At 42.0% G+C, this 16,690-nt stretch overlaps 1 protein-coding gene across 2 annotated transcripts in view; it reads left to right on the forward strand.

The window, feature by feature from the left end:
* The first annotated feature begins 275 nt into the window (after positions 1-275).
* The window catches only part of Cmtr1 (Cap methyltransferase 1), a 93,261-nt gene continuing 76,846 nt past the window's right edge, over positions 276-16,690 (forward strand). The window contains exons 1-5 of one of the 2 annotated variants that reach the window (XM_050181306.3): positions 276-469; positions 4,532-4,603; positions 8,228-8,353; positions 11,337-11,435; positions 15,601-15,666. In XM_050181306.3, coding sequence (XP_050037263.2) covers positions 439-469; positions 4,532-4,603; positions 8,228-8,353; positions 11,337-11,435; positions 15,601-15,666 — 394 coding nt within the window. In that variant the 5' untranslated portion in view covers positions 276-438. The remainder of the gene's footprint in view (positions 470-4,531; positions 4,604-8,227; positions 8,354-11,336; positions 11,436-15,600; positions 15,667-16,690) is intronic. The other variant, XM_050181307.3, reaches the window with a different exon arrangement.

Raw genomic sequence — 16,690 nt, forward strand, 5'->3', positions numbered from 1 at the left:
CACATTAAACTACATAACCAAAACGATGGTACTAAGCGATGTTTTATATGTCCACTGCCTTTTCTACTTCGTACTTCCCGCCATCGGTATCTCCTCGTTTTGCTGCATGTATATTCCGTAGAGCATATCACAAACAAAATTACAATTGACAGACATGTATGCACGCGTTGAAAGCAAATAATGTGCTTCACAAACGTGCGATAAAGGCACTTTGAATTTTTCAGGCGTTCAAGATGTTTGACGTATTCCCGCAGAGCGACGCATTCGTCGCTCCTAAAGGAAACATGGCGCCGCCCTTGTTTTAGCATGGGCTGCCCTGTGCCATAGTCTGCGATTACCGGTTTATTTTAGCTATTTAGTAATTGTAAACTCGCACAGAACGCGTACGTGTGTGACACTCGCGTTTTGGACTGTAGTGCAAGCCTCGTTCACTTCGCTATGAGTATGTTCAAGGCGAAGATGTTGTCAGGTAAGATCAGTGCGCCGTTCAGACGGGAGACGCTGTTTGCGTGTCAAGAGCCGATGCGGCCTTGTATTGATAAGCGGATGGCGCTGTCGGGAGCTGGCTATGCGAGGCGCCGATCGAAGTCGGTGCTACCTTATCAGCTCACTGTACGTGCGCTGAGGTTACGTTTGCCGATGTAACAACGGCGTCATAATCAGTCATGCCATTCGCGATGCGTTAATAATGTTGCCGCTTTAGTTTTTAGCGTCCAAAGCCGGCGTCGAACAGAAAGTGCCGTCTTTCGTAATAGGAAACTTCACTCTCAGTGCTGGTATGGCTTATATCAGCGGGCTGATTGAGCGCGAATGAAGTCGCTATCAGCAAAACAGATGGGAGATTTGTTTACTACTACTACGAATAATAAAAACATGTTAAAGCAGATTCTACTAAAAGTGTATTACTCCGACCGTATTAATCTTGTTTTATCTTTCCATTTTGTATGCGAACGCAGATTTTAGCGTAAGTATTTGTTATGCGTAACTTTTTAAATACATGAGTATACCAGCCATTGGATAAAATGCTGGCAACTCTAGCGGCATCTTTTCTAAGCTGCTTAAAAAAATGATAAGAAATTGGCAACGACGTTATTTTGTCATGTGTTGTGCTTGCCTAGTAAAATTGTATAAAATCAATTTCCTGTTTGTGTCGTCGATGCTGTCTGTAAACAACCAAATATCGATGACGTACCAGCAGTCTAGTTCTCTTATAAGAAGGCTCTGTAACACCGCTTAAGAAACTCGTGAAGTGTATTTACTAATTAAGGACTTCGCCTGACGAGTCTGTTCCTGCAAAAGAAGTTTTAAACTGTCTTGTAGTTGTAAACGAGTTGTAGAAGTTCTCATTTGTACAAGTTATGTACAAATTATGAAGCCTCATAACTTGTACAAGCTCAGCTTGTACAAGTTATAAAGCTTTCCTCTCTCCAACACGAAAATAAATTCAGTTCAAGGCTTCGGCTTTGGCCATTGAAGGTTGCCCACTCCATGCTTTGACTACCTTTTGCCTACTCTTGTGGTGTGCTAGAACCCATAGCAGTGCCGAGTGATGCTGGTAATTGTTTGCCTATGTCTGCATCAGTGATTGGAACTTTCATAATGGCGCAGAAGTTCTGTTCGGTGCAGAAAGATTGGTGTCGCCATTGCAAGTGGTGAGACTCGTTAGTTTTGTTTCAGCAGGCTTCGCTGCATTTGTTCACATTTTAGTGGCTGATTTTTTTAATCAAGCGCACAAATGCTGTCACTAAATTTGCTAGTCGACACATCACATTCCCTATCATTCCCATTCAGTATTTCGGGACACCTGCCATAGCAGTGGACCTTTGCACCGCATGTATTCACTGCAACATTGATTGCCCTGAAGAGTTTAAGCTGACAAATCTGCAATGTGCACAGTATCATGCAAGAATAGTGCGTCTAGTAATACTTTTTGCGAGGTATTGAGGTATTGAGGCTCAAATGAAAATCCAGGTTCCTCTAAAGTAAGAAAAGAGCACTTTATAGAATCCTTGTTGTGCCTTATAGTTGCAGTAAGTACTTTGGAAGGAATTAATATGAAATAGATTTCGCTTTAAGGTTTGTAAAAATGTAGGAAAGAATGCAAGCTGGTGAAGGAGGAAGCGTCACTCACTCTTTGCCAATGTTTGCGAGTCCCAAGATTCTGGGTACCTTCATCCTTTATTTTTTGGTACAGGAACTCCACTGCAGGGAATCTTGCTTTCGTCTCTTGACGGTACTGGTACCAGCCTCAAGCTCTTGCACAGAATACATTTATTTTCTTGTCACTATCTTTTAGTTACGCACACCGACAAAAATCAGCTTGAACTGGTTTGAACTTTTGCTTGTTCTTTCTTTTAACTAAGGGATTGAACTGGAAGTGAATAAAAGAAAAGAGTACATCAGTGAAAGGCTAGATGGTAACAGGGCAAATCATAATGTAAAGCAGAACAACAGCAGCAAATTGCAAAAATTGTTATTTAATTTACAATTCCACTCGTTACATAAACTAAACCAGTGCACATAATGAGAAAATGGCGAAGTAATAAAAAATGTATGCAGCAGTAAACAAGCGTAAACATACCATGTAACAAGGGTGTGACCAGTTAATTAGCAGAGCTCAATTCATTAAGCATGCAAAACCCTGTGCGTTCCACAGGTCATGTCAGCCAGCCAGAATAGTGACAGCCCTTGTCGGCCTCTAATGGCCCCCTGTGCTATTTTGACTATATGGAAGCATTGTGGAAGGCTTAGTAGCATGCAGTGGGCAAGCCCTTCTCTGGAACCTGCTACCAGTTACTGGTTCAGCGAGAGGAGCCTTCATTGCAGTGCACGGATTCAGTGAGACGAAGTATAGGTGTTGGTGGAATTCCATGCTGGTTTGAGTAAATGATGTCGCTGGGAAGCGCATTGAGTGTATGGCACATGGAAGTGCAGAAGGGTTGAACTCGACTGTCAGCACAGGTGCACACGATGCTGTTGTAATGTAATCTGTGATAATCAATGTAGGTTAAGTTGGAGGCAAGCTAGATGTGCTTATATCTCCTGTTTCCGCTGGTCTGTTTCGTGTAAAAGGCCTTTGAATGTGCTGTGTAACATGCGGCAGGTTTTTACTCGCTAAGTAGATGTGGTGTTTCTTGCAGCTCTTATTCTTTATTGATGTTTTTGCTGCTTTATCACCTGTGCTCTAAACAGGCAAACATCGAGCTAGTTTAATTGGGTGGGGTCAAGCTTAACTGATAATGTTGATGTGCCTGAATGCCCATAGCATCATTTCTACTTAGAAGAAAGTTTTTGTGAACGAAAAGATGACTTAAGTTACATCATTATTAGTTCTGCTGCTGAAAAAGTACTGTGCCAGTTCCTGATGATTGTATTTGGTAAAATAGTTGTTTGCTGGCAATTATATATATATATAATATATATATATATTATATATATATATAATGTTGATCTGGGCCATGAAAGAAAATATGTTTTGTCTAGCTGTCCTGCTCCCACGTGACCACCTTCTGCATCATGACGTCATGACACATACATGAGTTTTGTTTCGAGATCGGTCAAATCCACCTAAACAGAACTTGAGAAAAACAAAGTTAGTTATTGGACCGAAATGCAATACTATAAAAGCAATTATGTGATAAGTTTTACACATCAGCTAGAACAATATCGCAGTGACAAGTTTAAAAATTTATTCAGCACATTTGACCAATATCAGCACGTAAAGTTGGGATTTGAATCATTTTGATTTGAAATACTCGACTTGATGCGGTTCTGGTCAGAAAATATTGTTGAAAACAACTTTAAGGACAGTCTGACGCTATTTTAGTAGAAAAGTGATTTGAACATTGGCAATTAGGGTCACTGCTGTGCTTCATGAACACTGAGAATAATATTTGGAGAGAGCAAGTTTGTCTGCTCTAAAGCATAGGGAGTATCATTTGTAATGTCTCACAGGATCTTTTTCTTGAGCAGTATTGAAGGCTGTAACAAAATCAGGAATACAACTTGCTCTATAACATTGTGTGGCTCTCCTATAGGGCTAGTGGATCAGACTCATTTTGATTTGTACACCAGTAGAATCTGCCTTAGTTTCAATTTGAGACAGGATCTGTGTGCCTGTCTGTGTTGCTGGCATTATTTGATCCAGTTAGTTCCAATAAGTTTTTTTATATGAAAGCCGATTATACGTGCTTGCCATTGGAACATAATTTGACCTAGTTTTGGCTTCTGAATTTGGCTCATTTTGAAAAAAGGATTCTTCACATCTCCTGGGAAATGATACTGAAATCGCTTCACAAAGAAGCTATCACAGTAGATTATTTAAGGCATTCTGAGGCTTGCCAGTATTTCTCCTGGAGTTTCTTTGTCACGGATCTTTATTCACCGAAAAAAAGCAAGGTCTGCCAGTGCTTCTTTAATAATTTCATTTGGTCATTTGGTTGTGAACAATTATATTGATTTTCCTAAAAAAAAACTCTTTATCATGAATGCTGCCTACGTTGCTGACATGTCGGTCTCTCTCTTTTGCCAGACACAAGTGAGGACGATACAGACAATGACCATGACTCGCCCAAAAAGGCACAGAGTTTTCGTCCTGCACAAGGTATGATGTGACTGGTTCACTGCGTCAAACACTGTGATGCAACATTTGATGCAAGCTGTCGGAAGCCAAATTTCTCAGTTTTGCTGACTTCAAATAAAAAAAAGCACGAAAATTGACGGATTCATTTGCACATTATTAACCACTCCTAACCACTCACAAGTTTGGGAAAGGATTACCAATTTGCATTGCATATTAGCATAATAATATTTTGGCTTCAGTTGTATGTTTTGACACTCTTATATTAGTTTAGTAACAGAGCTGTTTAATGATGCGATGCCTGAAATCAGTTACAAGGACACAAGATGAAAAGGACGTAACACAGATGTAAACTAACAATTAAAGCTTTATTATGATATGCATATGAAGGCTCAAGTGTTAGTCAACCACTGTGTTGTGGCACCTTTATCTCTTGTTTCATGTCCCCGAGCGATGGTATTGCATCATACCAAACCAACAAGCCCAACGCTTGTGAAGAGCTGTGTAATCAGTAATGAGTTTGTGAAGGAATCGCCAATGATTGTTTCATATTAGCATACTGTTTTTCTTGCTTCACGTGTATGTTTTAGCACTCTTGTATAAGAATGTCCAAATACTTAAAACATTTGAACAATGAATGAAGTATTGTTCTCTTTGATTAGGTCTTTGAATTGAATAGTTGCTATTCGTAAGTACAAATATTTTACAATAGATATTGAATATTTCAAATCACCAACTGTCTGCAAACAATAAAATTGCAGTAACTGCAATAAATTTCATCCCACTGCAGCCATGGTACTACACATAAAACACATTTCTCAGCATGCTACATTGCAGAGGGAGTCAGACTTTTCTGACTAAACTGCACCCATTCGCACTTGCCTGTGGGTCCCGGGTATGTTAATAAACTGATTATTGCTTGGAAGGCTACGTTGTGATTTTGATGAACCACACACTTTGTAATGTACATGGTCTTGCACTCTTAGGGGGAAGTATGCGGAACACCACACGCGGTCACCAGGATAGCTACTTGTGCAGGCACCTTGAGAGCCAGAGGTGGTGCCTAGGGCATGTCTGCTACTCTGCTGGTGTGCTCACAATCGCCCGTCTTTCGTGTCACCATATGTAAAGTGATGAGTGTTTTATGGCACATAAACAAGCTGCTTGAAGTGGCAACCAAGTAGTCTGAGAATGACAGTTTTTTATGTAGGTGTTATTTGTTTCAAGATTTGACAGCACGCCGTATGCATGACGGGTGTGCCAGTGTGCTGCTCCCCTCAATTTACTTAATGAACTCATAAAAAAAAATATATCAACACTGTAAAGTCCAGCTTTTCGAACAGTAGCACTATGTGTTGAATGGGAAAAAGTGATGCAGTTTACAAAGCTTTTTTCTGGGACCAGTCAGTGACACAATGTAATGTGTGTTAACATCAACTTGTATTTTCACGTTAAGTAGTTTTGGCTCCAAGCACGGAGCCATTGGGATGGGGCAGTTGCATTGCTATAGGAGAAAAATAATTGGCGTCCCCAGTTTGTGGTTTTGCAATAAGTGTATTGGCTGAGCAACTAAAGTATACTAAGACAAAGAAGACAGTAAGAGAGACCAGACATGCAAGGAAAAGGAGCAACGAAAGTGTTGTATGAAAGGTTCATGGCGTAATGTGCACCTTGTCTCCTCTGGCTTTTGACATGTTCTAAACACAGTCACAAAAGATGCCACGAAGTCCCACATCAACGCACCACACATGAAACATATTCTGAGAGCATTTCTTTTCTCTTTTGAGCAGTGTGTTGGATGACAAGCGATAACACCTAGCGCTTTATGTACAGTGATATGAATGACTTTTCTTTGTGCTAGCTGCACCGTGATGTAAGCACATTTGTGACGCCTGCATCAGGTGAGGTTTTGCATGTTCTGGCACAGTAGCAGACGACACGGTGTAAGCTGCCGTGGGGCCCCGTCTTTGATTTTCTATGTGCGTCTGTAAGCAGTTTGTCTGGCGGATGCATTTGGCGCTCTGCGGAGTGCTGCTGCAAGCTTGCGTGTTTCCCCTGAGACTGGACGAGTAGTTAACATTGTGAATGCACTAGGATTTGAAAATCATTAGTTATTCAACTCAGAACCGCTGCCCAATATTTGAAAAGTGTTTGATGTTCAATTTGATTAGATTAGATTAGTTTGTCACTGTTCAATTCATATTCAATTCGGTCTAAAATGTTACTACCATTTGCACACCCCTACCCTTGTATTATAATAATAACAGCTGTTCACCCAATAATGAGTTTGCGACGGCATTATCAAACTGTGTTGCATGTTGGAATGTCAGTTCCTTTGACGCACTCTTGCATATTGTGCACAATGTGCACAAAATGCAAGTACTTTGTAACTCTTGTAATCACATTTAAAGAACTTGCATTTCCTTTGTGCAAGTGTGGTACTTTATTGTGTGTATTCTTTTTTATCGCGAAGTTGCCTTCACTAAGAAAAATGAATGTTTAATGTTTTGAATTTTGGAGATACTGCAGTATGATTGTGTAGCAGATCTCGTGTAGTCTTCTTTTTAATCATCAAAAAAAAAGTTTTCTGCATATTGAATAGATGGCAAGCTCAGAGAAAATGCCAGCCACTGCTTGTGCTTTTTTACTGCCTCATTCTTATTTTTTTTTAGAAAACATAAGCAGTAGCTTTGTTTTGCTTTTTAGGAGTTTTGTGAGATGTACTGATGCCATCAGACTTAACTCTGATGCTTGCAAATGCAAAGCAGATATCAAATAAATAAAATAGCTCAAACGTATGAATGTGTGGTCCGCCTAACATCCAGCTCCGTGGAGTGTTGACCACTGGATCCAAGAGACGTTGACCTTTGGCACCTGTTTACAGCAAATGTAGCCATTGTGGCCTTTCAATGCAGCAGATGGTCAAATGAGTAATTTCATTTGCTGTTAGCAAGCACTGCATGCCAGACCATGCTCAGTACTCGGGCCCAGTGGCCAACACTCCGTGGCGCTGACACCTTCGCAAGCCACATATTCACCCATGCATTCAGGTTAAAGTGTACTGACACACTCTTTTGAGGTTGGACAAGCTCTATCACACACTTTTCACATGTTCAGGAATGACAGTTAGCAATACGACATATTTTAGTTTGATACCAAAGTTGGGTTGCTAACGATTGCCTGATATCGACATTCTCATTATGTCAATGAGACGCCGTAAAATTTGCTGACCTCGTGTAGCAGTAAGCATAGGTGTGATGACGTTGCACACAAAAAAAATGAACTACAGCACTTTGCGCACGTTTTTGGGCTGTGCTTATGTGTGGCAGGCAGAGTGAGTTGCCGTACAATATCAGTGTAGTGTCTTGGATGTCGTGACACAAATACCTTCAGTGTACAGAAACCGAAACTGGTTTGTAGCAACCACTATTCATGTAAATTATTTAGGTTGCTCTGTCGCCCGCCATTGCCTTTTTCTAGGGTTTAGCGAACTTAAATCTTCATCCAACACGTGTAACAATATGACAAGTCAGAAAAGTCGTGTCAGGACTCGTTTAGGTTTGACGGCGGCAATACCGTAATGCACCAGTGGTGCACAGATCTCAGGTTTTTAATGCTGACATGTCGCTTTGGCGCATTATTTCATAGCTCCAAAGAAGCAAGCATGCTCCATGCCAAAGCTGTGTGGTGACGATGAGGACGAGGAAGAGGAGGAGGAGGAGGACGGCAGCAACACCGATGACTGGGACGGCAGAAGCGGGAATGATGAAACGAGTGAGCTGAACTTCGCACTTTGGCAAATGACGGGAGCTATAGCATCACGCTACAGTGGGCTGCAGGCTGTGTCAATATATTTTTGTTATTCTTTTCGATGCTACATGGGGGTGAGGACAGAAGGAGGTTATTGGTGCACTGTTGCGGAGCGGGAGACAATGCTGGTGAAGTGATATGGCGTAGCAGCAACGATTGGACAATACGACTAGGCGATGCACGTATACGAAACTGTCCCACCTTTATTCATCTTTTTGCATAATGCCCGGCCATGGTGTACAGTTGAATCTCAATGTAACGAGCACAGATATCGTAAGTAAAAAAATTGTCTTGCCAATATTAGAGTAGTGAATATATCCTTATAACAAATATCAGATATAATTAAGTAAGAAAAATATCCCTGGCATTAGAATGTAACAAATGATATGCTTATAACGAATATCAGAGATAATAAAGCATATTCTGGATTCAGCTTCATTATAACAAGATTCGACTGGGAGTGTACATGACACAGGCACATGACACCAGCAAGCAGGCCTACCTGCCTACCTGCACTACCTGCCCAAGAAGACATGAACTTAGGACACAGCAACTGGCTTCCCAACACTGTCTTGGTGCAAGGGTAGCATCTTTCATTTCATACAAAGCGCGTGCAGAGCAAGAACATAGTAAAAGACATTCACACTGATAAACATGATTAATCCACGGAGTTATAAAAAAGGAAGTGCCATTAAGTGAAACTGTAAACTAACTCCAAACTGTAAGAGTGCAGGAATGATATTTGGACCACAGTAAAAGACATCCACACTGATAAACATGATTAATCCACGGAGTTATAAAAAAGGAAGTGCCATTAAGTGAAACTGTAAACTAACTCCAAACTGTAAGAGTGCAGGAATGATATTTGGACCAAATGTTGTTGACATTGTTACGTAGTGTCTGAGCATAGTTTCTTTACCTGTGTTGAAAAAAATGTAGTTGGGCCCCTTTAAGTTTGAACGTAGTGATCTTTAAAGGGCCTCTTACCAGGTTTGGACATTGAATATAGACAAGCGCGGTGCGTAGATCGTGTGCTGACAATCCTGTCTGCAAAGTAACAAATCAGTGCGCGTAGCGAAAGCAGCTGAAATTTCAAAGGAAGGTGTACGCACCCTTCCTGGGAGCCTCGTTTCCAGTCAGAGAGCCAAAGTCATATGTATAGATGCCTCTACACAAGAAGTACTCCCTGCAGCATCACCAACAATGGCACGTAACTTCAGTAAATGATCCAGTGTGGAATGTGCAATGCCGCCACTGGGAGTTCGCCACTCATAAAAAAAAAAAAAAAAAGGAAGAGAAGGGCTGGTATCCTGAAAGGGATGCAGTCCCTCTGCTGTTGTACGGCAGACAGCAGGAGAGGAGGCCGCTTGCAGACACTACTCTAGACAATGGGGGAGAGAGTCTCTGTCAGCAGTGAAGCTCGCATCCTGGCAGCATGGCCAACACGATCAATTCAATTTCTCCTTTATCCTCTAATAGCAAACCAATTTGAAAAATTATTTCAGTAGAACGATTCCTAGATGACACCTTGCAACTTCCAGTGTCCACCAAAAATTTGCAGTGGGTCCTGGTGAGGGGCCCTTTAACATATATAGTATTGATATTCTGGGGAGCTTTTGAACCTGGTTTAACGAAGTGGTGTGCAAATTCATTAACATTGAATTAATATAACTCTTAGTACATGTGGATTTCATGTGACTTTGTGCTGAGGCTTGGAATCAGTCACTTTGCATTTTCTGACCACTGTATGTTGTGGTCAATGGTGTATGACATCAGGTGTATCATTTAACACTGAAAAACTGTTGTACTACTAGCCATATTTAAAAAAAAATTTAGCTTTTTGTTGTAGCACGTTTAGAGCAAATAAAGAACATCCTCAAAGGTTGGGAAAGAGGTAGCCTTCATTGCTTGAAGCTTGCTTTCTCTATTCTTTTCTTAAAGCTTACCATGTAATCATCTTCCTTAGACCCCAATCAAACTGCACTTCTTTCCTTGCGAGAAAGTTGGTTGCCCAAATAGCAAATAGTCGCGCACTTGTGATTGTGTCTGCAGAGTGTCAAGCTGCTGCAGAGTGCTACAACAGCTGAAATGTGAAACGATAGCCTGTGTGCCTTTTCTCTTGAGGGAGCCCTGCTTCCTGCCGGAGAATGAAGGTCACATGCATAAACACCCCTACTTTTGATGCACTGCCTGTACTGCCGGATTATGGCATGTGATTTTAGATAAATCGTCCACTGTAGAATGTGCAAAAGTGCCAATGGAAGTGTGCTGAAGAGCTAAAAAGGAACAGAAGCAGGAAAGAAACAGATGGGGCTCATGACATGAGTGGGATGAACTCCTTTGGCTGCGGTATGGAAGGAGACCAGGAAGGAATGTTGTTTGCAGACGCTAGTTGAATCAGTGGGAAAGAGTGTCTTTGTTGGCAATGAAGTTTGCCTCCTGACAGGATGTGGACTTGACATTTCAGTTTCTTCTGTCTCCTCTACTAATGAACCCCAATATGAAAAATTCTTGCAATAAAATGCTCCCTAGACAGGATTTTACTACCAAAATTTTCAGTGGGGCCTGTTGGGAGGCCCTTTAAAGGGACAAGCTTCAGATGCAGACTGTATTACTTTTTTACTAGCTGCAATCCAGGATGTTGTACATGCTAGGAGCACGGTTTAATATGCTACATGCTACACTTCGGTTACTCAGCTGAATTACTGCACCCATTTTTGTAATAGGCTGGACATTTGCTGGCTTCTTACATGATTAATGCACTACCCCGTTAACATAGTATCTAAAGGTAAGCAGCATTGTTGGCTGTCAGTGCTGAGTTTGTTTGTATTCCCCACTTTCCTTTATTTTTCATACCTTGAGCACCCCGCGACGACTGCATCAAATACCGGCATTTCTGAGGTCGCATAGTAGTCTCTTGTGTGTGTGTATGTGTGTGTGGCCACAGGTAAATCAAAAAAGGCTCCCCGCAGCAGTGACGACAGTGACAGCGGTGACACTGATGACAGCGATGACGGCAACATCAGAAACACTTGGAGCCAGAGGGGTAAGGACGGTGTTTGCTGTGGCCAGACTTGAGTGAGTGGGGCTGATTTTGTGTGTGTGTGTTCTGGGGGCTTGTGAAATGGCCTGGGTGGTGCTCTGTTTGTTCTGCTGCTGCTGCTGCTGGTGTTGGCGTTCCGCCACGTTTGTGCATTCTTTACCTTCTGCCCACCCTCTTACTCCCCATGTGTGCGACAATCTCTACTCATTGTGTGAAGTGCTGTTGGTAATGTTCGTTTTCTTGCGCTGAATTTATTAACCCGGTGGTGGTTGGAAGCCCTGACAGTGTTGTGCCCATTACTGTGGTGTGTCTTTCTCCCGGCACTGTGTCTTTCACATTTATTCCTCTGTGCTCTGTGTGACATGCTACGTGAAAGAGTGTTGGCAGTCAGTCATTTGTTTGTCTTTGCCAAGCAAGCAGCAGTGTTTTAGTGGGGCCAGTGTTAGCTTCCTTACTTTCCCCTGTCAAATTATTTGCTGTTATTTTAGTCCTAATGGCATAGTTATGTCTTTGCTCCGTAGACAGTGTTGAGGTAAAGAGCACTATTGACTACTCATTTTGAAACTGTCACTTGGGTAGTTAGGCTAAGATGCAGCACTTACAGCACATACTGAAATCACAACATGAAGCTAGGTCTTCTGCTTGTGCAAAGAGCATTCTTGATTTGTGCCTGATGTTGTGATATCAACTGTCTGTGCTTCTGGAAACCGTTAAATATTTGCTGCGTGCTGGCACTGAGACATTTGAATACAACTCACTTATAATGGCTTTGATCTTGCAATTCGTATTTAGATATTATGTGCGAAAATCGCAACAAGATTGATAATCTAGAAGTAGGCCATGTGCGCTGTCCAAAATAGAAAATGCGTATGTGGACTCAATACTGTTGTATTACTCTTACAAATAAAGTCTTTAGGAGGCTGTAAATTAGCCCTCAAAAATGTAAGTTTGACTGATCTAAGAATAGATGTGTAGATTACCTTACACAATTTAGGAAGTAATCTTTTGGCTGTTATTTATGATAGGAATCTGACTGCACCAAAAAAAGTACTTTCAATTACTATTATGATCTTCAGAAAGCAAATTTGGCATCAATTATATATTTGGCTTTAGTGAAGACCCTATAGCATGTGATTCTGTGCAACAAATGTAATTTGTCTACATTCTTCTGAAAAATTTGTTTCAGTAGCAATGAACGCTGGTAATGTTCCTGTCATGCATGCATATCCATGGCATTGCTACATGGCATTGCAACATAAATTGGTGCAGCTAAACATGGTTAGCTATTTCACATTCTGCCTCAATCTTGGGCTCCTGCAAATTTTCAGTATTTGCAAATCTTCGATTGAATATGATATTCAGTATTCGCATCGGTTGGAATTTCAGTCATCAAAATTTTAGAAGTATTCAGAATGAACGAGTTTGAGTTTGAACCATGTACCAGTGGCAATGTCGGTTGCAAGTTGCATTGCCATTGGCACAGCTAATAGTCGAGAAAAGCCAAATCAGAAGAATTTGTTTAGTTGTTGGCCCATTCTTTTGGACCCGCTCAATTATTCTGACGTTTCCACGGCACCGCCACCTTCTCTAGCGAACCATTGTATAGTGGCGACCATAGTTTTGAACGCCGTAGGGTGTCTCACTCGATATTTGGAAGGCATGCAAGATATCAAGAAAATGGCGGTTGTGAAGAAAATAGGTGCCAATCAGGCTGTGCCCCGTGCACCCATTTTCATTGGCTGAGTTGTTTCTCGGCTTTAGCTCCGGCAAATACATTTCTGTTGACTCGGCACCAAGCCGTAATTTCAGTCGCTGACAGCTGGCAAAGCAGAGCTGGCTAGGCCTAACGGCTGGCTGAGGTGGTGGGAGCAAATTGCTCATCCGTATTGGGTCCTGAGATTGCACGCATGGGCTCTACTGAGGGCCTTGTGCCTACCAAGTTTGTTTCTGCACTCTCTGGATGAAACAAGTTCAGCTCGTGTGTAGGCAGAATTCACTGAGCTGAATTGTGTAGTACGGCCCAAATTGGTGGCGTTGAGTAGTTGAGGTTGCATGCAGCATCTGCACTTCACAGCATTGCGCAACATGCCAACACAGATTCAGCGCAAAGATGCTTGTGCCCCAAAATTTTAATGCCCATTGGAGAATCCTGGGCATTCAACTTATTCCAGAGCTCTCTGATACGATACCTGTCATAACCAGAGTGTTGCTTTGAGACACTCTGGCTAGTGTGGAATCAGCATTTAATATATGTTGTAAGTCTGCATCTTGTGTTACGGTATGCTGTTGATAGGCGTGTCGGTCTTTGGTGCCCTTTATGTCCGGATTGGGCTTTGTTTGCTCATAGATTTCTTGAGCTGGAACATGCTGAATACCATGCAGTCTCTGCGTGAGAGAGATAACTAATCCAACATGTTCTTTCTAAAGTGATAACCATGTGCAGTGTAATGATTATGTATATTCTTACTGTGGCTTCACCTGGTGTCTGAACATCAGTTTGACAACGTGTAATAATGAAATTGTTGATGTGCTGCCATGTGACTTCTGGCTTATCCTGTAACTATCTCATGTGTGTTCTGACCAGAATTTCAGCGCAGTCATCATGTAGAATAGAATGAATGCTTTCCAACGCTAGGTGATGCCACGCCAGGAAAAGGTAGCGAATATGTTCGACTTGGTTTTATTAAGAAGACGTAAAAGCCAAATACTTATTCACTAGGGAGGTTTAGATTGCTTTTTCAGGAATCTTGTACCATCTTTCTATATAAGTCACGACCTGAGAGACTGCACAATTATTCCACAATTTGAAAAAGATAGAAATTCAGGCTAGTTGGTCGAGCTTGTGTTGAAGTTTCTAGATGCTGGAAGTAAAACATCTAAGTACTAAAATGGGATAAGTGCAAATAACACAAATAAACAGGACAGGGTGCCACTGTTACTTCCTGCATTTTAAGAGCCCAGACGAGGTGCTGCAGTTGCATGAAAAACGCTAAGTAGCAGAAGTGATCTCTTTTTTTGTATAAAAATCTAATCAAATTGTCAAAACTGTGTTTTCTTTTATGGTGAAATGCGGTGTAGTAGCTTTCTCTTAATGCATGTTCCCACTAAAATTTGCAGATTGTGAAAGCAGACTGGATGCTTCACAGCAGTGGCATGCCTTATTCCACTTGTCATTTTCCCGCTTATGAAGGCTTTGTAGAGGTAACATTTTGGACATAAGGTCTTGGTTTGCCATTTTTGCAGAGAAGAAAAATTGCCATCAAGAAGAAAGGGGAGGGGGTTGTGACAAGTACTGTATGGAAAAATAAAAACAAAAGGAAAACAAAATAAAGTGGCGATACCTAGAGTACAAACATCGCGTGGTTGAAATTTATTAAAACCCTTTATTTATATATAATATGGTACGCATCTGAAATTAAAAAATTACCAGCAGGTAAAGCCAATAGTCCACTGAGCATCGTTTCCGTAGCCCAGGATTGTGTAGGGCAGAACAACGAACAACGTGAGTCGATTTTGCTTGCGGGGCCTGAACTTATTGTGGCAGCTGATCGGATAAGTGCCATCAGAGGGTGGCCACCGAGAAGACGCATCGAAGAGAAGCAGAAGTTGCATTTGGCCATGTAAGAGAAAGGTTGGAAGCAAGAATAGGGACGAAAGGATGAAACCCTTAGTCTCGTAACTTCAGATAACACGACAGTTTCAAGACACTGAACAGTATAAGAAGATAGGAATGACTCTCCTTGCGACAATTCAGTTGTTTGCCACGTGCAAAGGCCTGACAGAATTCTTGCGATGCCTGTAATGTGGCGATTTGAGTAGAATCAGAAAACCGGCAGATGTTGTGCCGGTACGGTGGTTGAACTGGCAGCTGACACCGTAAGGGAAAATCGGGCTAAATGGCCCAGGTGGCAACCCCATTTGGGCACCATGAAATTCTGATCTGGCAGTTTAGCTTCATTGAATTAATATCTGCCTTTAATGTCTGTAATAGTCACTGGTTTCTGGTGCAGCTCTTGGTATGTTCAGGAGCCGTTGTGGCTTTGACTGGTTTCATCCAAACCAGCAGTTTCTTGGCAAGTATAGGGGCATACAGGCTTTCATCTGGCACGGAGGTGATGGGCATCCTACTGCTTTGTTTTGTAGCAGAAGCCTTTATTCTTTGTTGCAGGAAACTACAAGGCCCCTGAGGCACCAAGCAAGAAACGTAAATCTTTTGAAAAAGGAGGCTCTAAAGGTGAGCAATGTTTTGTTGGACATTTAGACTTTGGTCATGGGCTTTGTGTCCAAAAGACCTTGTTACTCGTGTAGGGTGTTGAAGGGGTAGTCTAGCAAAACATTAAATCATTGGCTAAGTATCCCTTCAAAACTCAATTTTTTTTGTTTTCTGGTAAGAGGTTATTTAGTGGAAAAGAAAATGAGGACTCAATTTTCATTTTCTTAGTTTTATGCTAGAACTCTAGCCTCAGTATGGCAGCGTGGGATTGTACATTTGTCTATTGTCTATTGCGTATTCAAAGCATTTTCACGTATTTAAGCCATTGTCGCACAGTACAAATTCTTTGAAACTTGCCAAGTCCAGTCCTTGGCTCTTTTAGAAATCAGTATAGTACATCTTTTAATTCAAAAAGTTAGCTGGGCACAAGCAGGTGGTGTCAAATTCCACCGACTTTATGATATAGCCCAGCCTTCAAGCTACGGTCAAAAAGGGCACAATGCTCCTTTACTCCGCAATGCACAAAAGTGCTGTGGCGGGGTTCATGTGCCCTCCGACATGGCACAGAGAAGGCTCCAGAATCAGATCGCAAACAAACACGGGTTTATTAGCCCAAGATAAAACACAGTGCAATACTCTCAGCACTTAGGGACAAAGACTCACCGCAAGACCGATTGAGTATGCAAGCCCGCTGTGCTAGGGCTAACCGGCTAGCATTCCACCTAGTGCGAGAACGAGAAGTCATGGGAGCAAAGGTCCCACATAACAAACTCATTGTAGGCCTGTGAGCATTTGTCGCGGCGATCAAGTGCTCAGCAGAAGAGAGCTTGGGTGGAGCTCGGGTGTAGCCCAGGGGCTGCCACTCAAGAGGCAAATCAGGGCGCGTCCCGGTGACATATGCTCATGTGGTGACTTGGCGCCGGGAGTGAGAAGCATAGTTTGCACGGGAAATTAGCTCCGGGGGGCTAGCCGTGTCCACTATGTTTCCACTGGGGTGGAAGTTCCCGAAGGTTGAGCTAAGCACAACGTGCGAGCTTGGGGACGA

Source organism: Dermacentor andersoni, chromosome 7 (genome assembly GCF_023375885.2).
Source record: "Dermacentor andersoni chromosome 7, qqDerAnde1_hic_scaffold, whole genome shotgun sequence".
Taxonomy (NCBI): Eukaryota; Metazoa; Arthropoda; class Arachnida; order Ixodida; family Ixodidae; genus Dermacentor; species Dermacentor andersoni.